Raw genomic sequence first — 23,253 nt, 5'->3', positions numbered from 1 at the left:
CTTCCACTCACTGTCCTGATAAGCAAAGGCCAACGACGCTGTCCCTTGACATTTTCAGTCCTCCGGTTTGGGTGATGATGGTCTGGAGTGTCCCTGTGCCTTACCTTGCTTCTCCCTGAGCCTCACACAAACCTGCTCAGTCATTGGAGCCAGGCTGTCTTGCATCCCTGGCGTCCCTTGGCCACCCCCTCCCAGGAAAAGTGCTGTAAAAAGAAAAAAAAGGGGGAATGTTAGAGAGAAAGGAGGAAATAAAGTCTTTGGAAAGCAGAGAGTTTTACAACAGCCACAGGTTTTATGGAAGCAATTCTGTAATAACCTTCTACCTGCTCGCCTCCTTTCTGCCCCGCCTGCCGCCCACCCCGTTTGGCCTCATGGATGCCCCTTCCTTAGGAGTCAGCCACCCCCACTGCCTTGGATATCCTTGATGGCTGAGAGTTGGTAAGAAGATTCCCAGAGTCTGGCTTGGGCCACTGACCTTTCCGTCCTTCTTTCATTTCTGATATCCTGGGAGGGAGGTTTGGCAGAAGATTTCGTTACTTTACAAATAAGAACCCCACATGGGGCGTGCGGAAGCACTGTGGTTTGAAGCTGAGTGTACAGATTCGATGCGATATCTGTTTTGGAGGTCGTTTTGTATAAACAGTGAGGGTTCCGAGACCTCGATTTCCTACTCTGCTAGAACAAGTGCCCTCACACCTCACTCTTTTCCAGAGTGGGTCCGGACTCTGATCATGGGTCAGAAGAAATATCCCTGGTGCTTGGAGACATAGATTTGGGGGCTTTTCTTATTTTGTTGTAAACAGCAGTGCTTTTGCATGACCTCCATAGTTTCCTGAGGACTTTCACACTCAGCTCATCTTTGTCCACCTCTGCTTTGCACTTCTGTGGGACACATGTATGCACAAATAACACTGTCTTCATACCCGTGCCCATCACTACTCTGAAATATGCTCACACATTGTATACTACCCATGCAGTTTTGGATAGGATACACAGTAAAGGATTCCATGGTCAGACAAAAAAGTCACGAGATTTCGTAATCTGTCTGAAGCTGAGGCATTTCCTTCACCTTCCAGAGAAATGTTTTGGAAGGAAGTTGTAACAGAATTAAACTTTAAGTCACATGCATTTGCTTGGGGATACGGTATACATTTTGCTTGAATATCAAGCCAAGGGAGAGATTTTCCAGTGAGGTTTCTGAATCGATTAATAACATTTTATAGCCACAATTCAAGTACACAAATACCAAAGTTTTCACCTTCTCCATAAGTGTGTGATGGTTATAAAAGTGTACACAAATTTTGGGTCATGGATCTTCTTATGTGAGCACAAATGTAAACCCACATCACTCAGAGGGGTTATACAGGCATCCACATATATAACCAATGTTCAGATTTTATATACAAATGCCCAAGCACATCCAGTATTACAGATGGGAAGACATTTTTTATATATTCAATACACACCATAGAACACTGTGCATTTGCACACTGGGTTGCCCATACAGAAATATTGACGTAAAAAATATATACAAGGTACGCACATCTATTCCAATACAGCATGCTTAATTTCAGTTTAGCTTATTAATTAAAAACAAATCCTTTTTCTCTTTTCTCATTTATTGTTATCTTTTTCTTTTTTCTTCTCTCTTCCATTTCCTTCCCTCTCTTAGATTTTCTCTCTCTTCTCATTGACAAGGACCCTTCCAAAAGTCACCCTCAAAGCATAGGCACTCACCGGCTGGTTCCGGCCAACGTCGGCCTCTGCTCTTCAACATCTGCCTCATCTTGGCTGTTCTGGGCCCCAGCGTGGCCAGGGGCTGCCGCTTTTCCCTGCCTGCTCTTCCCCAAGCTACCAGTTTCTTGCCCCAGCTGTGTTCAGGCAAGGCTCCAGTGCAGGGAACGGCAAAAGGCTGCAAGGGAAGGCAGGTTCCTTCTTTTGGTTCCTTCATTCTCTTTAGGATTGGGGGTGGGGTGCAGAGCAGTTTTGCTCTCTCAGGACAAAGTGACCCCCACTGAAGCGATCCTTCTGTTAAGTGTCTTTAGAAGCTGGATTCCAGGGGCCGCAATCCTGTTTGCTACCCTCCCACATGTTGGGTGCCACTGTCTGAGGAGAAAACAAGGGTTTGGCAGATCCACAGGCTCTCAGAGCACCCAAGCCAGGGGCACCCTTTCAGCTGGCCCTTTAATCATTTGCCTGAGCTGGAGTTTAATTCCTATTTGGGGCAGCAATGCTTTCTAGAAAGCCGGGCTGTGGGACTCATTGCCTGGTGCATCCACACCCCTACCTGGAGAGCAATGAGCCAGAGTGCAGACCCCAAGGCTTAGGGGCTAGTCCATTCTCTTCCCTCTGGAGTCACCTCTCCAAAGAAGACTGGGACCTCTGAAACCTGTCATTTTGAAACTGCTCCCACACTCCAGCTTCTTTGTGAGCAAACACTAAGCTCCAGTTTCAGAAAAGAGGCCTGGGTCCCCTCCTCACCCAGCACCCAGAAGCCACCAGGGGTTAGGAACAGCTCCCCAGGCAGACAGTAACCACAAACCTGAACCCTGTCAACTGGGACTTTTCACCTGTGTAGGGCACAAGCCACATGCCCAAATGTTCTTCTTCCTCTAACTTCTTCTCCAGACTAAGTGGCCTTCTTGACTCCTGTTCTGTTGCATAGAAGCAGCCGCAAAGTCAGGGAACCAGGAGGGCAGCAGTCAGAGCCCAGTGCCTGCACAGCTTAGGTCTTAAGAACAGCCAAGCGCTGCAACTTTTCCATAAATAAAAAAGCCCCAGCCCATAGTCCACACATGCCCTTTTGGGCCCTAATTTATATACTACAGAAAATCATATACTCAGCCAGCCATGCTTCATAATGCCATTATTTATGGCGGGGGAGGGGATTTTTTTTTTTTCCTGAAGAGTATATTTATTACAGGTAATGCTGACAGCAGACTCCATACGTCTGGCAAATCGAGAACAGGTGCTTCGCCTTAACTGTGATTCATTCTCTCAGCGCCCAGCTTTCTCGCTGGCGAGTCCGGGGAGCTCCCTCGACTTTCCCAAGCGTCCAACCGCTACTTAGAAGAATTTGCATCGGATTTTTGTTTCCCCACTTGGGTCCTATGGAAAAAGCAGATCTTCACGCTGTTTGGTTCCGGATCTGCCGGGCTGTCGCCCTGGGAGAGCGGGGGTGGAAAAGGAGGGGGCCGGCTGGGCGCCGGCATTGATCTTTAAAAAATCATTTTGAAATCGCCATAATGTGAAGAAATATGGCGCTTCGCCCTCGTATTTCACACGTAATGACACGAGATGGCTTCATTTGGAAAGAAAAGCGGGCGGGAGTGTGTCTGCGTGTGCGGAGGTGATCCGCAGCCTTCCGCAGGGCAGAGGGGTGCTGGCCAAAAAGAGAAAACCCCAAGCCAGAATGGCTCCGCTTTTGTTAAAAGGACTGGGCTGGGGGCGAGGCCGGGCTCTGGGGGGCAGCCTGCCTTAAAATGGCCCAAAGTCAGAGAATTGCCGAGAAATCCGCCCCAATCTGTCCCTAAACCCAACCTAAGGGGAACCGCGCCTCCCCGAGCGCCCCACATCACGAGAGTCGACTGCACCCAGGGCAGAAGCTGCAGGATCCAAGGCTGGGAGAGGAGCCAGGAAGCCAGCCGGTGGCCCCGGGGGAGTCCCGGCGCAGGGCCGCGGAGCAGAGATCAATAAAACGGGCTATTTGGAAGCTCCAGCGAGGGTCCGTGGGAGGCCAGGCAGCGGATGGGCGAGAGACTGAGTCCGCGGGCTCGCTGTCCCCGCTGGTGCCCGATACCCGTGTGGGGAAGTCGTTCAGAGCAGCAATCCCCGGAGAGAGGAGCGGGACACAAGGGTCGAGAACTCGGCCCGGCTCCTTCCTCTCTGGGTGGAAGGGGGGAAAACTCGGGACCCCTTCCCAAGCCTCTGCTCTGCTGACACCTCAAGGAAGTTCCCTTAACCCTTTCTCACGTTCGGCTCCATCCTGTGGACAATTTTAGTGGCCTGGAACGTTATTCAGTGGAAGAAAGGAGAAATGGCTGTGCTCCCCCCCAATCCGTCCCTCTGGCCAGGGCCGGGGACAGGCCCAAGAAATTTAAAGCAGCTTTGGTTAGTTGTATTGAACTCTTTTGTAGGCTCAAGTTTTCAGGGCCTGATGAATCCCTTTAACCTCAGGTAGGTTCTAATTTCAGGATAGACAGTGGATTCTTGGACACTCATCTCGTTTTACTCCCCTGGCTCCTTGTCCCTCAGCTACTGAGGCACCCGGGGAAGCTCCCAGTCACGTCAATCTCCCCAAATAGTGCACAGAGAGCCCCCTCCAAAGCAGAAAACGTCCTATACAATCCCCAACTCCTCTCCCATCCCTTTGACTTCATCTCCTGTGGGTTGCTGCTGCTGTTGTCGTTTAATAAACATCTTCTGTCAAGGGGACAGAGGAGAGGAAATGAGGGCCTGCGGGGTGGAGGTGGAGGTGTGTGTAGGTGGGGGGGGGGACAGGGCCACCTCCTCTTTAATTATCCCGTCGGGCCTCTCTGGCAGCTCCCTGGGCTGAGGCTGTGTCCCTCCCTCTGCCCTCGTGTCCCTCCCTCCCTCCCCAGCCCGCCTGGGGAGAGGGCTCCACAGCTCGCGTCCCTCCCGAGGCGGCCCGCTGCTTCCCTCCGCCTCTCCGCCGCCCCCGCCGCCCCACGTCGGGAACTCCCCCCTCCTTCCTGCAAAGGCGGGGGGGGGGGGGCGGCCAGCAGCTCGGGCTGAGGTTACGTGGCCGCCGGAGCCCTGACGTGATGGCACATTGCATCAGCATAAAACAATCCATCCTCGATATGGAATGCGGTGCGGACGGATGACAGCCCGAGCGCAGCCCCCTCGCCCGATTGATTTATGTCGGAGCTGACGCTTTATCAGGCAGTCGGAAAAACTTTGACCAATCATTTTGCAAGGAGCGCTGAGCCGGGCTGCTCCACTGTACTTTGTTGGCTGCGAAGTTGAGCAGGGGTGGGGGTGGGAGGGTGGGGGGCTGGGGGGGTCGCGTCCGAAAGCCCTCACCCCGGTCCGGGTGCCACCTCTCCCTGCTTGGGCGCCGCCGCGCGAGCGCTTCCCTTCCCCCTGCGAGCGCCCGGATAATGTCTGAGAATGTCCATTTCTGGGACGCTTAGCAGCTATTATGTCGACTCGATCATAAGTCACGACAGTGAGGACGCGCCTCCGGCCAAGTTTCCTTCCGGCCAGTACGCGAGCCCCCGGCAGCCGGGCCACGCCGAGCACCTGGAGTTCCCCTCGTGCAGCTTCCAGCCCAAAGCGCCGGTGTTCGGCGCCTCCTGGGCGCCGCTGAGCCCGCACGCGTCCGGGAGCCTGCCGTCCGTCTACCACCCCTACATCCAGCCCCAGGGCGTCCCGCCGGCCGAGAGCAGGTACCTCCGCACCTGGCTGGAGCCCGCGCCGCGCGGCGAAGCTGCCCCGGGGCAGGGCCAGGCGGCGGTGAAGGCGGAGCCGCTGCTGGGCGCGCCTGGGGAGCTGCTCAAGCAGGGCACGCCCGAGTACAGTTTGGAAACTTCGGCGGGCAGGGAGGCCGTCCTGTCTAATCAAAGACCCGGCTACGGGGACAATAAAATTTGCGAAGGAAGCGAGGACAAAGAGAGGCCGGATCAAAGTAAGTTATAAAAAGTGAGGAAATACCCAGGCCGAAGGCCAGGCGGGGGAGGGGACGGAGAGGCAATAAACGGCGGACAATGTGGAGGGAAAAGGCGGCGGTGGCCGGAGCGCGGGCAGGGGAGGTGGAGAGAGGCAGGAAGGGAGCGAGCCGGGGGGGGAGGGCAGAGAGCTGCGTGTCCCAGAAGGGGAGACTGAGGCCGCTGCTGGAGCGCCGCCCCCACTCCTCCCGATCCTGCGGGGACCTGGGGGTCAGGGACCCACTGGCTGCTCTCACCCTCCCTGCCCCCTCTCTCCCGGAGGCCCCGGCTGGAAGCCTGGCTAGAGACCGGCGACGGCCGGGAGAGGAGCTGGCGGGGGCCGGGCCGGCGGCCAGCGAGGCCGGGAGCCCGCGCGGGCTGGGGCCGGAGCGCACCGGGCTGCCCGCGACCGCGCGGCTGGCAGAGCTCGCCGCGCCACGCGCAGACCGTGAAAGCCGGCCAAGGGAAGGGGGAGGGGGCTCATGAGGATTTTATTTGCGATGCAACAGCTTGGCGGAGGATCGTTCCTAGCAGATCTCGCACCGTAGCCGCGCAGAGTCCGCAGCCGGCGCCGGGAGGGGCGGGGGAAGCCCGGGACGCGGTGACTGAGCCCCCTCCCCGGATGTGCCGGCCCCTCCCCGGGAGCCTTCCCTCCGGCGGCCCCCTCCCCTCCCCGGCATCCCGGCCGGGTCGCCCCTTCCTTTCCTGAGGCTCCCGCTGCGCTCCTCGGGGGCTCCCTGGCCCCAGCGGGAGCTGTCCGCCTCGCGGGGAGTTGGGGAATCGCTTCGGCATGTCGGGGCCGACCGCTGGAGTGGAGGAGACCTCCGAAGGGACCCGGGGGAGAGGAGGGGTGGGAGGAGGAGAGGGTTGTGAAGAGGCGGAGAACTTTACCCTTCCTAGGTAGTCTCGCATCACCTGCCACTCCTCCAAAAGCACCCCCGCCAGAACCCCAACCTGGCTAATTTCCTGGAGGCGCTGCTGGCTGAGAGGAGGGGGGTTCTCCTATACCGTATTTTTGTTTTTAAGGTTGAAAAGAGCAAATCAGTTAGGAAGTTCTTAGATACAAACAATAATCCGCAGGCTAGAGGGTCAAGTTCTCACCCCTTAGTCTTTGGGGAGAGTAGGGGGTCAGATTTTTAAGTCTCTGCTTACTCTGCCAGATTTCCCAGCGACAGAGCAGCCCCCTGGGCCCTTTGGGGAGTCCTTGCCTTCTGGAGAGTAAAGAACTGCCCCACTCTCTGGAGGTCCTTGCGAGGCCTGCCACCTCCAACCTGCCAGGTTGAATCATAACAGCTGGAGTTCGGGGAACACCACTCTTCCCAACCCTACCCACACACACTCCCAAACAAGGCCCCCCCCACCCAAACCCCCAAACTCTGCCTGGAAAACCCATTATGCCAAGATGGCCATTTGGCTGGGATCAATTATTAACAGTTTTTTTTCCCCTCTTTCATATTTAATGCGGCTGCGGGTCTCATCCTAGGCAATCACATTAAGGAAATAGCACTGCAAATTGGTAAGACACGGTACTTAGTGTAGGATGAACCGAATTAAAAAAAATGCAATGCTTTTCATTTGGGGAGAAGGAAGCTGGTAGAGGGTGGCTGATATTTTTAATTGGCTTGACTATTTGGCGACTTTTCTGAGTTCCAGGGTGGGTGGAGAGACGGCAAGGAGAAGCAGAGAGGCTCATATATATATTTCTGTTTACTTTTCGCCCCTCTTCTACTCAATGGTTCTTTTCTCTGCCCCCCTCCCCCCATAGTTAAGGCTAGGTGTGCTGTGAAGGGCATTCTCTTACTCCTAGGTCAATTTTGACTCCCTACCTTGGGATTGGAACAGTTTTGCTCCCCAATTTCCCTGAACTTGTGTTAACCAAACTGCGAGCTGAGCAGGAGCAGAAGAGAGACTATTGCTACCATTAGTTATCCGTGAGCCCCCGGAGCTCCCCTGTCCACAGGCTGGAGTTGATAAATGGTTGCAATTGGGTTGCATGTGAATTGGAGTGTGTTGGATGGTTTTGGCTTTAAGTATGGACCCATATTTGTGGTGTGTGGTGATGGCAGGGGTGGGGGGATATCTACACAGACATATATGCCTGCGGCCATGTGGCCTGGAGGTGCAAGCTTGTGATTAAGGCAGGGTGTACACGGACAGGACTAAAGGGTTCAGAGGTCTCTTGTCTGTGGCTGAACAGAAGTTCTCTTCCCCCACCCAATGCCTCCTCTCACCTCCCAAACCTAGAGCCAGGACCCTTCAGATCAGATATCCTGAGCCAGTCTGGGGGTGCTGGTAGTGGGCTTCAGCCATTCTGGGCTTTGACCTGAGTCCTAACCAGTTTGGACCCAAGTGGAGGAAGATTGGTAGAGAACTTGAGGCAGGAAAAGCTTTGGAATAGCTGAGGAAGCCTGGGCACACCTTTGGCTCTATCCTCTCCAAGTAATCTCTCACCTGGAGGTGTCTTTAGCTGGCCCATCTCTGGGACCCTTTCTGGGAGCTTGAAGGCTCACTGCCCCCTTTTCCAGTGCCAGCTGGGGAGTAGAGACCAGGAGTGCACCCTCTTGGCTGGGGCCCTTCACCCCCTTCCTTTCTTTGATTCTATCCCTGCTTTTCTTTCAGCCAACCCCTCTGCCAACTGGCTGCACGCTCGCTCTTCCAGGAAAAAGCGCTGTCCCTACACCAAATACCAGACGCTGGAGCTAGAGAAGGAGTTTCTGTTCAATATGTACCTCACCAGGGACCGTAGGCACGAAGTGGCCAGACTCCTCAATCTGAGTGAGAGACAAGTCAAAATCTGGTTTCAGAACCGACGGATGAAAATGAAGAAAATGAATAAGGAACAGGGCAAAGAGTAAAGACGGCCCCCAGCCCTCCCCAACCCTCCCCATCTCACTTTTATTTATGTGATGGCTCCAAAGCCACTGCTGTCTGGAGTGTATTCAAGTGGATGGGGAAGGGAAGTCTTTCTCTTCAAAGTCCTTTATCTGCACCTAGAATCTCTCTCCTTTCCTTTGCCCTTAACCTGTCCCTCGCTTCTCCCTGGGCCGCAGGAGGAAGTTTTCTTGATTTAGAAGGTAGAAATAGTTGGTTCTTAAGAAGGTGATGGGCCACAAGGAAGGAGGGACCCTAGTCATGCTCCTAGCATCCCCTGTAATTTTGGGAGGGAAGCCCCAAGCCCCTCACTTCAAGCCTGCCTGTTCCCTCTCTGCACCTATCCAAAAGTCACCCAGGGACACTCCAACTGCACACAGCCCAGCAGATGCCCACATACATATAGCCTGGAGTCCATAGTAATAATGGGGAAAGCTCACAGCCACCATGTAGTCAAATGAAGTGACACCCTAAATGCAGACCGTTGCACACCAAAGTGGGCAGAACAGTCCTCAGACCATCAGGCGAGCCTGGATTCTGCTCTTGTCTACAGACAGAGTACTCAGTGAGGCGCTGCAGCCCAGAGGTCCCAGCACCACAATACCGTCCCCATGGAATCGCCAACTACACCCTGAGGCAGGGGCCCAGGGACAGATGGGGTAAACGCAGTCAGTCCCCAAGCTGGTGGACTACAAAGGGCAAGAAAAGTCAGCAAGTGATTTTATGAAGGTATCTTAGGTGGAGCTCCCCCAGGCCCCCCCCATTTTGTTGCAGGAAATGTTTAAGTCTGCATGATGTTCTCTCCTTCCAACAAAAGGAGGTCAAACTGTGGGTCGTAAAGCCTTGACAATGTCCTCCTCCTGTTTCTCTGTGCCCCACTTGACAGAGACTGTAGCTTCTCCTGCGCTCCACCAGCCCTGCTTTCTTCCGCGTCCTCCGCAGCTCTGAAATTAACTCTGTTCGGCCAAATCCACCTTGCACCAGCGAGTCAAGCCGCCCCTTGTAGAAAAACCCTCCACCCCACCTCCCCCCAAGCCCAGGTCAACCCCACTGTAGACAGCAAGGCCAGTTCAGGAGAGTCCTATGGAGAATTTACTGTGAATCGATCCCCAAGCCTTTCTGGGGTAAATTGTCGGAGACAGGAAGGAACAACGGCCCCAGAGCGCAGAGCTCGGCGCGTTCCTCCCGATCCTGCCCGCTTCTCAACCCACGCGGAAGAGCCCCGGGCTCGGCAGTCGCGTGCCCCAGCGCCAAAGGAGACCGGCCCCATGGCTGGGCTTTGCCTCCCGCGACACGGGTCTGGATGGCGATCTGCGTGGCTGGTGCGTGCGCACGCTGCTGGGAACAGTCCCGCGTGCAAAGGAAAGAGGCAAAATCGCACCTAAGCATCCGGCAGAAGCTTGCTCTCTGCCTCCCTTCCTCCTGCTGCTCCCTCGCCTCTCAATCCCCTCCAATTCCGTGGACTCTTGCTCCTGCTTCTCCTGACTCTGCAAGGGGACATTCCAGTAGAACTTTTTTGCTTTGTCGGTGGCTGTCGTGAAATTGTGCTTGTGTCTGTGATTTTTTTGAGGGTGATTGTCTCGCCTGTTTTCAGTTGTCGCTTATATGGAAGGGTTGTGGGTGGGAGTGGGGAGGGAAAGGGGCCTAGAGCTCTAATTGTTTGTTTTGGAAGGAAAAAGAAAAAAACAAAACAAAAAAATCCCCCCAAATATATATCACTCTAGAAAACAGATCTCTGCTTGTGTCTTATTCTGTGTTGGCTCTCCCCACATGACCATAGGTAGAGATCCCAGGAGCACAGGTTGGAAAAAAGAGAGACACTGCTGTGCGCAGGTGGCTTCTCCTTAGACCTTGCAGAGCCAGCTTCCCTGCTCTGATGAAGCTGAGGGGTGGTCCAGGACCCAAGGTCTCAAGACCACTGCTTACACTGACCAAGAGCCTTCCAACAAGAGAACTGGGAGGCTTGGGGGGTGGGGGAGGAAAGGAAATACTGGTTTAGGGAGAGGACTGGGTCTCCTGGGAGCAATGGGGTCTTCTTCCAAAGAAAGTTGCACTGGAGACCTCCCCACCAGCTTGAGAGCCAGAGGGAAGGCAAGGTCTGCTTTGCAGGTCCTGGAAGCAGTTTCTCCCTCAGCTGGTGGAAGACATCACCTGGGCCTGGCCACTTTGAAAGAGCATGCACCGGAGGAAGGCAACAACTTCCCTCCTCTGTTCCCTGCAGCAGGGTGGCTGGGTATGGACAGGGGCCTCAGGAGGGCTAGTGTCTCCTTCCTTCCACTCAAAGGGAATGAACACCTTAGAGTTCTTGGCTCCCACCTGGGGTCTGAGGCTCCAATTTGAGCCACAGGGTAGCAGCCTTGGTCTGAGGCGGGCTGAGCTTGGTAGAGGCTGAGGACTGGGAAAACAGCTGCCAAAGGCCAGGGGAGGACATAGACTGGTGAACAGAAATATCTTGGGAGGAAAAAAAAATCCCTTCCAAAGCGTATCCCAGAGTTAAACTCGGTTTTGAGAGGCACCTTTCTGTGTCTCTCAGACTGTGGTGTCCCCACCAGAGCCTCTTGTGAAGAGTGCAGTCCCCGGCAGCCTTGCCTTTCTCGCCCAGGCGTTAGGATTCCCTTCTACCTGGCTGGTGCTCGGACGCCCGCCCCCGCCAGAACCTCTCACCCGACCCACCCTGGCAACATTGCAGCCTGCAGAGACCCTGCGGGTTGGGATAGAGGTGGCGACAAAGTATGGCCCAAGTGAAGGCTGCTTGCAAGTGAAAAGGCCAGGTCTACCCCTCTGGAACGAAAAGGATGAACTGCTCGGAGAGAGAGCAGGAGGCAGGAGAAAGCGAAGCTCCGGGGAAGGGCAGGCCAAGACGGGCACCCTCCCAGGGGGGTTCCATTAGGGTTATAAAATGGATCTGGCTTTACAGCCGGTGTAGACTAGGCTCCCTCCCCATCCTGGGCTCCCCGGGCCCCGCCGGCGCTGACAGTGAGCCGGGAAGGCCAGTTTCTGCCAAATGGAAACGCAAAAAGACGAGGCTGGAGCCGGACGCAGGGCTGCGGGGCGGGGGCGAGGGCGCCCGGCGGGGCCTCCGGCGGCGGCGTCTGGGTCTCGAGCCCGGGTGGCTTCTTTAAAGACAAACAAAAGCGAGGATGCGGAGGCTCGAAAGCCGGAGATGGGGAAATCGGTTGTCATAAAAGAGAGATTCAGAGAGGGAGACGGCGAGGGTGCGAGGCAGGGAGAAGCCGGGAGAGGAATCCGGGGCCGTGTGCGCGCGGCAATAAAAGAATATGACCGCTATAAAAGTTTATAGCGTATAAATTTCTGAAGGTTAAGAAACTAAACAGCAGCAAAGCAAACACTGAGGGGAAACTTTCCGGAGCCGAGAGAGCCGCAGCTGGGCCTGGGCTCGGGGCCTGGTGCGGGGAGTGGGTGGGCCCGGCGCAGGCGGGCAGCCCCCACCGCAGCCGCCCAGGGCGCGGGGCTCCCGGGGCCCCCGGGGGGCAGGTGGAGAGAGGCGGGAAGGCGGAGGCAAGGGCGCGCTTGTCGCCAGTGCAGCCGGACCCTTTGTTCCTCACACCCCCTCCAGAACCCGGCGTCGCAAGCGGGAAGCCCCCGCACCCGCGCGCGCACAGGTCCGGGGGGCCAGGCAAGCCCGCCCCGTCCTCTCGGGCCTCCTCCCCCCCCCAACAAAAAGCCCAATTGTCCCTCCTCGGAATCCGAAACAATCGTGTGGGGTTTGAAAAGTGCTCAGTTCCCCCTTGTACGGGCCATAAAAGGCGCGCGCTTGGCGGCCTCCGCCAGAAATTAGGGGCTGGAGGCGGGGCACGGGGAGGCAGCCTGAAAGAAAAAAGCTTATGGCTTCTTTTTTCCTCCCCCCACCCCCGTGTTCCCCCCCCCTTTTTTTTTAGCTTACTGCACAGTTTCATGAACCGTTTCCTGACTCCGATGACTTTTCTCTCCCCCGCTCTCGTTTCTCTCCCCCTTTTCTGCTAATCATGAAAGTTTCTCTCCGGTCTCCGCGGCTGGCTCTCAGAGAACCCGGCAGAACCGGTGGCGGCGGCGCCTTTTCGCAGGGTGGCCGCTAGATGGCACCCTTGCTCCACGTGAAAATCCCCTGCGCGGCAGCGGCGGACGCCGGCGGCTTCACACGGCACCGTGGTCGGCCCTGAATCTCCGAACTGAGCGCTAGCAAAAGTCATGAATAATTTGCACGTAATAAAAATATAGGGTTCGTTATGGCCTTTCCCCCCATTGTATAGATTCCAGATATAGTGGTGTCCCCCCTTCCAGTCAAATAGTCAATTTTCTGAATTTCCCCCACGAGGAACGCGCAGTGCTTCTCGCCGGGTTGCTGTGTTCGGTGGGGCGACAAATGCGTGAAAACGGGGAATGACAGTAATAACAGGAATAATGGGTCCAAAGCAAAGGAGAATTGAGTCGGAAAAAATGGGGTTTTCCGTGGAGGGGGGCGACAGGCCTGTCCGTGGATGCGGGTGAGCAGGTCAGAGGAGAGGGGCGAGCAGGAGAAGGGCGGATGGAGAGGAAGCCGCCCACGCCGGCCGCAGGGGGAACCGGGTCAGCCGGCCCCGGGCCCCCCGATTGAGGGTAATGAGGCCGTGGCTTTTGCGGCGATTCCGAGGTGCTGCAAGCCGGCGGGGCGGCTGGGCACGGGCGCGGGCTGCGGAGCCTTTGTACGCGCCCGGGTCTGGGCTGGGCGCGCGCCGGGCGACCCCGACGCGGAGCAGGGAGCAGGGGCTCCGTCCCCAGGGCGGCAGGGTGCGGGGAGGCCCGGAGATCTCCTCGGGATGCTCTGCGCGCCCCACATTGGGCTGCCAAGATAACACGCGTTTTCCGGATGGGCGTGGGGACAGGAGCTCGGTTCTCCCCGCGTCTCGCGGCTTCCAGGTGAGGCCCGCGGCTCCCGCGCGCCCAGGCCCGGCCCCGGGCAGACCTGGGGGGACGAAGGTTCTTTCGTAATTTAGCAAGTGGAGGCCCGGTCTCCGGGGGCACTTTTCCTCCTGAGACCTGAGCTCTGTTTGCCCATAGCCCCTTCGATTCCAAATCTCTTAATTTCGTCCCAGCCCAGCTCAATCCGTGCCTTCTATCCGGACAAACCCGCGGGGAAAGTAGGCACCGCACCGCGCGCAAAACGACCCTGGCCGCGCCTCGCCTCTCTTCCCCCCAGGACCAGGTGCAAAGAGGCAAGCGGAGTTTCTCTTCGACTTGAGTTTCGCTAATAAATCTGCGCTCCGTTGGGTGTTTATAAATTATCTCCTGGCTCTTACTTGTTTTGTCTTATAATAGAAACATTTTCCTTCCATCAGGAATTTCTGGCACGGGTGTAGGGATGATTTAGAACAAGCCATTGAATTTCTACCTCGCCGGTGAGTCCTCAGATCATGACCATAAAATCCCCCCCGCACTTGATAAAAATGTTCGCTTCTTCGGCAACAACTTAACTCAGCCTTCCGCCGCCTCGCCGCCCCCTCGGCCACACGCTGGGAATTCAAGACGCTGGTCGTCTCCCCACCTTACCTCCTGTCTCTCTCTCTCTTCCTTTTAGCCCCTCTCCCATTCTCCGGATTCACTTTTGAAGGAGTACGTGACCCCTGGTAACCTTCCCTTGGAAAAAGTGATAGTTTCATTTTTACAAAGATAGGGGTATATGGGTCCCCAAGACGTGCCCCTCTGAAAGCCAACGACTGTATCCTGAATAAACAATGGATTGAATGTATTTGTAAAGCCTCCATCGTCATTACCAAAAATTCTCTTTCCTTTCCTTTCCCCCTCTCCTTTCCTTTGCCGGTCAGCTGCTTCAGGAGGCCATTGGTTCTGATCCTCAGCCTGCGGCCTTCTAAAGCCTGGCCACCTCCACCACCGGGTCTGGTAGGCAGGGAAGGCGGCCAACGAGTGTGACACCCAGTCAACTTGCTCCTGTGTCCTCTGTTTCAGGCCTCTGGTCCTCAGGCCTGTAGGGAGAGCCAGGTTTAACTGGAGGCTCCCCAAGGAAAGAAGAGAAACTGGGGGGCTCACTGGCCTTGCTCTATGCAAATTCCCTCCACCCCAAGGTCAGTTTAGGTAGTGACAGTGACTGAAAGGGTCTTGGGAACACCGAAGACTAATAGGTACCCCCCCAACATGCACCTTGCAGATACTGTCTAGGACAGCCAAGGGCTCTGGATAGTGGGCACCAAGGCCACAGGCCAGGGCCTGGGTGCCTAGCAGCAGTCTCCATCATTTTTCCCTCCTTCTGATGTGTTGATGGGCTTGGCAGTGCCCTCTCATCTGAGTGCACTGCGGAAGGTGTGGAGGATTGACCTGGGGAAGGTTGGGAGCCAATTGGGCTTGGCCACTGGGTCTCAAGGCCTGTGTGCAGGTGTGGGGCAGCCCCAGTGGGTGTCAGACCCCTCCACTCCCCTCACACAGTCTGCCCTCAAAAGCACTGACTGGGCCCAAGCGCCTTCAGGAGACACCCCCCGCCACGGGCATCTCACCACTCCCCCCAGAAAGCCGAGATTGTGCAGAACTGCAGAATCGGCAGCTGCGACACGAACTTTGCTCTGTGCCTCACCACTGCCCATTAACCAGAAAGTTTCTTCTCCCCCTCCCAGTCCTTTCTCAAAGCCTCTCAGACCCCTTCTCCACAGAAAATCCTTCCTTATTTGTCTAATGAGGGAAAGCTGTGTGAGTGGCCTGGGTGGGGCAAAGAGGGGACGGTTTGGGGGCTCCAGAGTGGCGGTGGGGGCAGGTGCTTGCCCCACGGCCAAAGGAGGTGAAAATCTCGGGAAAGTCACCGTTTGCACCGAAGGAAAAAAAAAAAAACCCAACGCATAATCATTCTCATTTCGGCTTCGTCACCCCCACCGTGCTGCAGTCAGGCGGCGGGGGCGATCGAAGCTGCAGTTTTATAGCTGTAGAGGAAAGAACTCGTAAAATGCTAACAGCTTTTATGCGCTGCGGTATAAACAACAACAGACTCCGGCTTTATTGCGTTTTATAGTTTGTTAAAGAGTTTACAGCCGTTTTTGGGGGGCCGGTTACCCAGCCAATTCCCTCCACACGATAGTTAAACCTTTATCAATAATAAGGAAATTGATCATTAAAGCTTTAAATATGACTACCTCGTTTGTTTGAAAATATGTTTAGGAGAGGAAGCTGTATGATTTGATAACTTGTATTAAAATACCAATTACATTTATAGGACCTTTTAAAACTCGGCGCAATTAAACCGTGTTCTTTTACATTTTTCCGAAGCGACCCTGACATTTAGAAAGACTCCAATTGCCTCGTTAAAATCGCGAAATTAACAGCGTGCCCACGCCTGGCGCGCTGTGCATGTGCGTGTGCCCGGCTTCTTCCGTGACTCCCCCACATCAGTCTTTGGGGGTGGTCGGTGAAGGTATTTGATTTGTTGTGAGGCGAGAGATACCTCATTAATGTAGGTAGTTAAGCAGATTTAATCCGCCTTCATTCTCCCCCCGTCTCGTCTCCCCCTCGTCCCCGCTCTCTCCCTGGGTGTGTTTTTTTTTTTCCCCTCCTTCTTCCCCTCCTTTTTCCCGCTCTCCCCTCACTCCCTGGCGCTGTCTCGCTCGCTCTCTCTCGCTCGCTCTCTCGCTCTCGCCCTCGCCCTGCGATCTGTCCGGGAGGAGTACGGAGAAGCCAATAGGATGCGGGGTCTCTAATGGATGCAAATGATCATGAAAAGACAGTGCAAAATATGAAACAACTCATTTGCAGGGAAGTAAATCACCGAAAACTGTTTATGAACTGGCATCCCTTCTTCGAAATGTAAAGCGAGGACCTCTTTAAGTGGCGGTAGATTTTGGGGGGGTGGGGGTGGGGGTGGGGGTGGGGGGAGCAGCCGCGGCTGCCATGCGAGCTTAGACTTTTGGAGGCTTCTCTGTCCTTTTCTATTCCTGGAAATCACAAAAAGTGTGGCGGCTTCCAGATCTTCTTTGCCTTTTCTTTCTTTTCTTTCTTTCTTTCTTTCTCTTTTCCTCCTCCTCCCTTTCCTCTCCTTTCCTGGCGAGGGTGACTAGGAGCCGGCGAATCCGCGTTTTTTTCTCTCTCTCCCTCCCTCTCCCCCTCCCCACCCCCTCCCCAACAGCCCCCAACTACAGCCTCCGCCGCCGCCGCCGCCGCCTCAAAATTCAATAAAATGAGCTCTTATTTCGTCAACTCACTGTTCTCCAAATACAAAACCGGGGAGTCCCTGCGCCCCAATTATTATGACTGCGGCTTCGCCCAGGACCTGGGCGGCCGACCCACCGTGGTGTATGGTCCCAGCAGCGGCGGCAGCTTCCAGCACCCGTCGCAAATCCAGGAGTTCTACCACGGGCCATCGTCGCTGTCCACGGCTCCCTACCAGCAGAACCCGTGCGCCGTGGCGTGCCACGGAGACCCGGGCAACTTCTACGGCTACGACCCGCTGCAGCGCCAGAGCCTGTTCGGGGCGCAGGATCCAGACCTGGTGCAGTACGCAGACTGCAAGCTCGCCGCCGCCAGCGGCCTGGGCGAAGAGGCCGAGGGCTCGGAGCAGAGCCCGTCGCCCACACAGCTCTTCCCCTGGATGCGCCCGCAAGGTGAGCTCGCGTCCGGGCCAGCCGGGGCAGGCGGGGGCCGGGAGGGCCCAAGGCCGGGCAGGGGGCCGGGCAGGCCGGGTGCCTTTCCTCCAGCTACTGGAAGACTCGCCGGCTCCGTTCCCATCGCCTTGCTTCTCCTTTCTTTCCTTCCTTCTTTCTTTCTCTTTCTTTTCTTCCCTTTTCTTTTTTGTTTCCCTTGAAGGGGGGTCGCTAACGACATTTCCTGAATCCATAAACCCCTCACCCTGCCTTACTTTTCTTCTTCTCTTCCCTTTTTTTTTTCTTTTACTGTTTTATGGGGGGTGGTGGAGAGAGGGTGGTGGGAGTGGGGGCGCTCAACTTTTGCACTTCTCAATTGCTTTATAGTTTAATTACCCTGAAGAACTTTTCTTCTGGGGCAGAGGCTCGGGGGGCTTTTCAAGGTGGGTCCATTCGTCCCCACCCGGGCTTTTTTATTCTTATTTCCCCCTCCTTCACATCCTTCCTTCTAAAGTTTATGGCACTTTTAGTAGATTTTAAACCATCCCCCACCCAGCTCTGGTGCTGGTTACCAGGGGAGGGGGCTCCCCCTTTCTGGCTCCCTTAGACTCAGTGGTGTCTAGTCGCCACCCCCCCCCCAGCCCACCGCGGCCTCCCTGCGTCCCCCGCCCCGCACAGGAGTAGAAGGTCCCCTGCCCTTATTATGCTGGTCTCCTAGGCTGGTTCACGAATCTTTCAACCTTCTCCGTCTCTGTCCCCTCCCCCACCCTCCCCTCCCCTCTCCTCTCCTCTGTCTCGCCCTTTCCCCCATTCCCAGCAGCCGCCGGACGCAGGCGAGGCCGACAGACCTACAGCCGCTACCAGACCCTGGAGCTGGAGAAAGAGTTCCTATTTAATCCCTATCTGACTCGCAAGCGGCGGATCGAGGTATCGCATGCGCTGGGACTGACTGAGAGACAGGTCAAAATCTGGTTCCAGAACCGGAGGATGAAGTGGAAAAAAGAGAACAACAAAGACAAGTTCCCCAGCAGCAAATGCGAGCAGGAGGAGCTGGAGAAACAGAAGCTGGAGCGGGCCCCGGACGCGGCGGAGGAGGGCGACGCGCAGAAGGGCGACAAGAAGTAGGCTCCAGCTGGGACTGTCAGGGCCGCGGCCGCCGCCCGCACGTTCGCCGGTCCCCTGACCGCGCCGCCGCCGCCCGCCCCCGCCCGAGACGGCTCTGGCCCCGCAAGCGCCCGCGGAGCCGGGAGCCGGGCCTCCCACCGCCGCGTCCCCCGCCGCGCCAGTCCCCGCTAGTGGTAGTATCTCGTAATAGCTTCTGTGTGTGAGCTACCGTGGGTCTCCTTCCCTTCCACTGGGGGCCGGGGGAAAAGGGGATCCTGAGCAAGGACTCCCGCGCCCGACGAGGGTGAGCGGCCGCGGCCCGGCTGAGCCCCCGTCCCCCGCCCCGCCCTGTGTAAAAAGCCTCCTTGTGCAATGGTCTTTTTTCCTTTGAACGTGCTTCTTTGTAATGACCAAGGTACCGATTTCTGCTAAGTTCTCCCAACAACATGAAACTGCCTATTCACGCCGTAATTCTCTCTGTCTCCCTCTCTCTCTCTCTCTCTGTCTCTCTCTCTCTCTCCGTCCTCATTTCCCCTCCCAACCTCTCTGTCGCCGCTGTCCCCCTAGCTCGCTGGCTTTCTCTCTTGCTTCTCTCTTTTCCTCCCACCCCCCCCCTTTGGTTTGACAATTTCGTCTTAAGTGTTTCTCAAAAGAGGTTACTTTAGTTAGCATGCGCGCTGTGGGCAATTGTTAAAAGTGTTCTTAGGTTTACTGTGAAGAGAATGTATCCTGTATCCGTGAATTGCTTTATGGGGGGGAGGGAGGGCTAATTATATATTTTGTTGTTCCTCTATACTTTGTTCTGTTGTCTGCGCCTGAAAAGGGCGGAAGAGTTACAATAAAGTTTACAAGCGACAACCCGAGACTGGCCCGGCCCGCGCTCCTCATTTGCTCCGGGGCGCCTAGCAGAGCTGGGGGGAGCGGGTCACCGGGCTCCTGCGCCCGCAGAGGCGAGGCCACCGAGAGCAGGAGGCGGGGGCTGAAGGCAGGTGGTGCGAGTCCCTCGGCCCAGGGGCGCAGGGGGTGAGGGAGGCGGCCGCGCGTGATTGGAGGAGAGAGGAACGAGGGAGGGAGCAAGAGAAACCCCCTCCCCTCGCGTTCTGAGGCTGCCCGGCCCCGGAGACCCGGGCGCACAGGCCGCGCAGGAGAGATGCGCCTGAGCTGGTGTGGTGTCCCCCGCCCCCGCCACTTTCCTCTTTGTTTCGGTGTGTGTGTGTGTGTGTGTGTGTGTGTGTGTGTGTGTGTGTGTGTGTGTGTGTGTGTGTGTGTGTGTGTGTGTTGGGGGGTTGCACATAAAGGTGGAGTGCAGGGCTGCTGAGCACGCTGATATCTTTATTTTTCTCGGACTCTGGTTGGGGGAGAAGGAGGAGAAGCCAGACGCTCTTCCCCGCCCGTGACTCGCTGGGACGTGGCCACCTTCGCCCAGCTCCTAGGCCATGACTCGCCGCCTTCCTTCCTTCGCTGCATCTGCTTGTTGGGCAGACACGCTCGACTGAGGCATCCGCCTCCCGGAACAGGGAGCGGCGTGCGGGGGCCACCTCCTCCCTTCCTTTCCCTCCCCGCCCACCCTTTTTTTACTTTTAAATCTTTTTTATTATTATTTTTATTTTTTAGCCACCAGAAACCGCAGCGTCCAGTGCCCCGTGGGCTGGATCCTGTGCTCTAGGAGCACCCACGAAGTCTCCCTCCATCTCCACCCATCTATCTGGGGCACTGAGCCAGAGCCGCGAGGCCAGGATCGCTTCCTTCCTCACCTTGGGAGAACCGGACCAACTTCCCCCAAAGGCCCTGCTGGGCTGAACTGGCCCAGATTAATAAAGACCTGAACTGCCCCCACCCACCCAGTTGCATCTGTTCAGTCCCTGCGTTGGTCTCTCGCTCGGTAACGGGCTGGGGAGGGGGGGGTGCGACCCCGATGGCTCGCTCGGAGGTTATTCTTTTCCCTTGCACTCAATCCCTTCCTCCCCAAATCTCGCTTGCAAGCTGCCTCCAGCCCCGGGGGTCAACAGCGGCCCTTGAGCCCCCAGCCCCAATCCACAGGGCTCGGCTTTCCCATTCATTATTGATCATATTTTATAAATCCAACGCCACACAATTTTTTCCACATTACCGGGAGTCGTGGGGAGGCTGCCCGGCCATTGGCGGAGGGGACATCACGTGGGCGAGGGTCACGTGGTCCGGAGAGGAAAAAGGGGGTCCTTTTTGGTGTAAATCTGGACTCTAATTCTGTAATATATCAAGGAATCTCGTAAAACCGACACTAAAACGTCCCTGCCTACAAATCATCCGGCCAAATTATGAGTTCATTGTATTATGCGAATGCTTTATTTTCTAAATATCCAGCCGCAAGTTCGGTTTTCGCTACCGGAGCCTTCCCAGAACAAACTTCTTGTGCGTTTGCTTCCAACCCCCAGCGCCCGGGCTATGGAGCGGGTTCGGGCGCTTCCTTCGCCGCCTCGATGCAGGGCTTGTACCCCGGCGGGGGGGGCATGGCGGGCCAGAGCGCGGCCGGCGTCTACGCGGCCGGCTACGGGCTCGAGCCGAGTTCCTTCAACATGCACTGCGCGCCCTTTGAGCAGAACCTCTCCGGGGTGTGTCCCGGCGACTCCGCCAAGGCGCCGGGCGCCAAGGAGCAGAGGGACTCGGACTTGGCGGCCGAGACTAACTTCCGGATCTACCCCTGGATGCGAAGCTCAGGTAACGCCGCGCACCGAGCCATCCCGAGCCGCAGCGGCCGGGGCACATTTCCCGGAAGGCGCCCCCTTCCTGGCTGAGCGCCCCTTTCCGCGTCCGGAGTGCTCCCGGCCGCAGGTGGGCCTGGGGACGCGGCACCCCTCGGCTGGGTCCCGGCGCGCCGTCCCCACCCCCATATTTGCTCGGTGCTCTCAGGCTTGCTCTGCTGCCCGGCGGATCTCTCCACGCCGACGCCGCGGCGCTCCGAGCCCCCAGCCCGCCCCCCACCCTTCCTCCTGGCCTTTTAGCTTTAAATATTTATCAGCAGCGCCAGCACGGGCTGGAGACGAGGCCGTTTGTCTTGCGGAGGATGGCTGGGGTTTGCAGAGAATAGCCATTAGGGTCTCCCCCCTCTCTCCCTCCCCCCTTACCCGCCGGGGATCTCAGCTCTGGGTGTGCCCCCCCAGCCCTAGTTCGAAAAAGCTACGGGGGAGGGGGCCATATCGCTAAGCAATTATCCCCTCCCCCTTCCTTCCCAGCCAACCCCGCTCCCCCATTATTCCCATCAGGACAATTAGAGGTGGGCTCTAGAGGCCTGGCAGGAGGAGGGGGTACCAGAGGAGATGAGGACCTAGCCAGGGATACAGAGCCAGAGAGGCATGTGGAGGGAGGGGGCTGAGGCCAAGAGAGATGAGGGTCCTGACCCCCCAGTGAACGGGGGAGGGGGACAGGATAATTAGAGAAAGGGGCAGAGGCCTCATGGGAGTATAGCTGGCTTCCTCAGGTGCCCTTCCTAGAGGAGAATTGGCCAAGTTTGGAAGCGTCACTCCAGAAGGGTGAATCTCCTCTTGAGGGAGGGGCTAGGACTCCATGGAGCCAAATCAAGACTTAGAGACCGACCTCATCTGCTTCAGGAACCCCAGGAAGCCAGGGGTTCCATGGGGCCTCTTGCCAAGCCTAGCTTAGACATCCTTTTTTATGTTGCCCCAAGGAAGATGGACTTGGGGGCCAGCCCCAAGGCCTCGACGGCCCAAGACCTGTGGCCAGAGGCTCCCAACCCAGCTAGAGTCAGGGGCCAGGAGGAAGCCAACTCTTACAACATCAGTATTGGTGGTCATAGTCCCATTACCTGCTCCATAATCCAACTGCTTTTCCAGTTGATTTATCAAACTCCAAATTTTTCTGCTCATAACATTTCAGCTTGGCTTTTATATGATTTGAAATTAGGGCCCGTAGCCCCTCCTCCCACTCTCTCCTTCTCAGGACTGGCATCAGCACCTCCCCTAAGTATCCCCAGAGTTCTGGGCTTAACCTGGGAAGTCCCCTCTGCCCTTTAGCCCCCACCATCCAGATACTCCATGTTCTGCCCTAACCCAGGCTGCTGTCTCTTCTCTCCCCCTGCACCTTCCTGGAAGCCCAAAGATTGCTTTGGAGTGCTGGGTTGTCTGGGCAGACACGCAGGCAGGCAGGACAGCCTGGCCCTGGCTGAATTTCAGCCACTCACTGAACAGAGTCATTAGAGGGCAGCTGCTCTCAGACCAACTCCACACTCCAAGGAAATCTGCAAATTCTCACCTCTTTCTTGGTCCCCAACAGGCTGGGGGCAGGTGTTGGACTAGGCCAGTGAGGCCCCTTAGTCCCCTTTTCTTCTTGGGAAACACATTCAGGCCAGGCCCGGAGCCCCACTGCAGGGTCACTTGCATGGTTTCCATTGCCCTCTACCTCCAAGACCGTCAGAGTCAGCATCCAAAAGGCGAGGCTTAGGGTCCCTGGTCCCTGAGAGTGACAGGAAGATTAACCTCTCCTCACGCCACATACATCCCTTAGGAGCAGAGCTTTCAAGAACGAGCAGTTTAGATCTGCCTGGATTCCGAGGCTCCAGTCTGAAAGACTTCTTGGATGGGAAATGGGAATGTTTGCCTTGGGAGTCCTGTAGAAAGTCCTGCACACTGAGGGAAAAGGGCAGCATGGAGTATTGCTTCTTACAGAAGCAAGAATTTGGTTTAGTGGGAAACTAGGCTTCTTCTACCCACAGACTTCAAATCATACACAGCATCTAAGAGATGTGGGCCCTCTCTTGGCGTTTTCCGCATTCACTGATTTTTTTTCCCCTCTAAATACTGTGCTCAGGGACAGACCGTAAGCGCGGCCGCCAGACCTACACCCGCTACCAGACCCTGGAGCTGGAGAAGGAGTTTCACTACAACCGCTACCTGACCCGGCGGCGGCGCATCGAGATCGCGCACGCGCTCTGCCTCACGGAACGACAGATCAAGATCTGGTTCCAGAACCGGCGCATGAAGTGGAAAAAAGAGAACAAGACCGCGGGTCCTGGGACCACCGGCCAGGACAAGGCGGAAGCAGAGGAGGAAGAGGAAGAGTGA

General features: G+C 56.4%; 3 protein-coding genes across 3 annotated transcripts; all 3 read left to right on the top strand.

The window, feature by feature from the left end:
* The first annotated feature begins 5,133 nt into the window (after nucleotides 1-5,133).
* Nucleotides 5,134-8,524, top strand: HOXB9 (homeobox B9). The gene is made up of 2 exons (XM_063113253.1): nucleotides 5,134-5,650; nucleotides 8,289-8,524. Exons 1-2 carry the CDS (start codon nucleotides 5,134-5,136, stop codon nucleotides 8,522-8,524), a joined length of 753 nt encoding a protein of 250 aa, XP_062969323.1.
* Nucleotides 8,525-16,689: 8,165 nt separating this feature from the next.
* Nucleotides 16,690-18,217, top strand: HOXB8 (homeobox B8). The gene is made up of 2 exons (XM_063113254.1): nucleotides 16,690-17,113; nucleotides 17,910-18,217. The coding sequence occupies exons 1-2, from the start codon at nucleotides 16,690-16,692 to the stop codon at nucleotides 18,215-18,217; spliced, it is 732 nt and encodes a 243-aa protein (XP_062969324.1).
* A 2,276-nt stretch (nucleotides 18,218-20,493) lies between these two features.
* Nucleotides 20,494-23,253, top strand: HOXB7 (homeobox B7). Its single transcript, XM_063113255.1, has 2 exons — nucleotides 20,494-20,893; nucleotides 23,000-23,253. The coding sequence occupies exons 1-2, from the start codon at nucleotides 20,494-20,496 to the stop codon at nucleotides 23,251-23,253; spliced, it is 654 nt and encodes a 217-aa protein (XP_062969325.1).

The sequence above is a fragment of the Cynocephalus volans genome, chromosome 10 (assembly GCF_027409185.1).
Source record: "Cynocephalus volans isolate mCynVol1 chromosome 10, mCynVol1.pri, whole genome shotgun sequence".
NCBI classification, from domain to species: domain Eukaryota; kingdom Metazoa; phylum Chordata; class Mammalia; order Dermoptera; family Cynocephalidae; genus Cynocephalus; species Cynocephalus volans.
Note: the sequence above shows the minus strand (reverse complement) of the source record. Positions and strands in the feature narration are given on the sequence as shown.

Bases quoted from the DNA above. Each gene is read 5' to 3' on its own strand.
- HOXB8 (XM_063113254.1), top strand. From the start codon at position 16,690: ATGAGCTCTTATTTCGTCAACTCACTGTTCTCCAAATACAAAACCGGG. The intron at 17,114-17,909 runs GTGAGCTCGCGT...CCCCATTCCCAG, and splicing joins CCCCTGGATGCGCCCGCAAG to CAGCCGCCGGACGCAGGCGA.
- HOXB7 (XM_063113255.1), top strand. From the start codon at position 20,494: ATGAGTTCATTGTATTATGCGAATGCTTTATTTTCTAAATATCCAGCC. The intron at 20,894-22,999 runs GTAACGCCGCGC...TACTGTGCTCAG, and splicing joins CCCCTGGATGCGAAGCTCAG to GGACAGACCGTAAGCGCGGC.
- HOXB9 (XM_063113253.1), top strand. From the start codon at position 5,134: ATGTCCATTTCTGGGACGCTTAGCAGCTATTATGTCGACTCGATCATA. The intron at 5,651-8,288 runs GTAAGTTATAAA...CTTTTCTTTCAG, and splicing joins CAAAGAGAGGCCGGATCAAA to CCAACCCCTCTGCCAACTGG.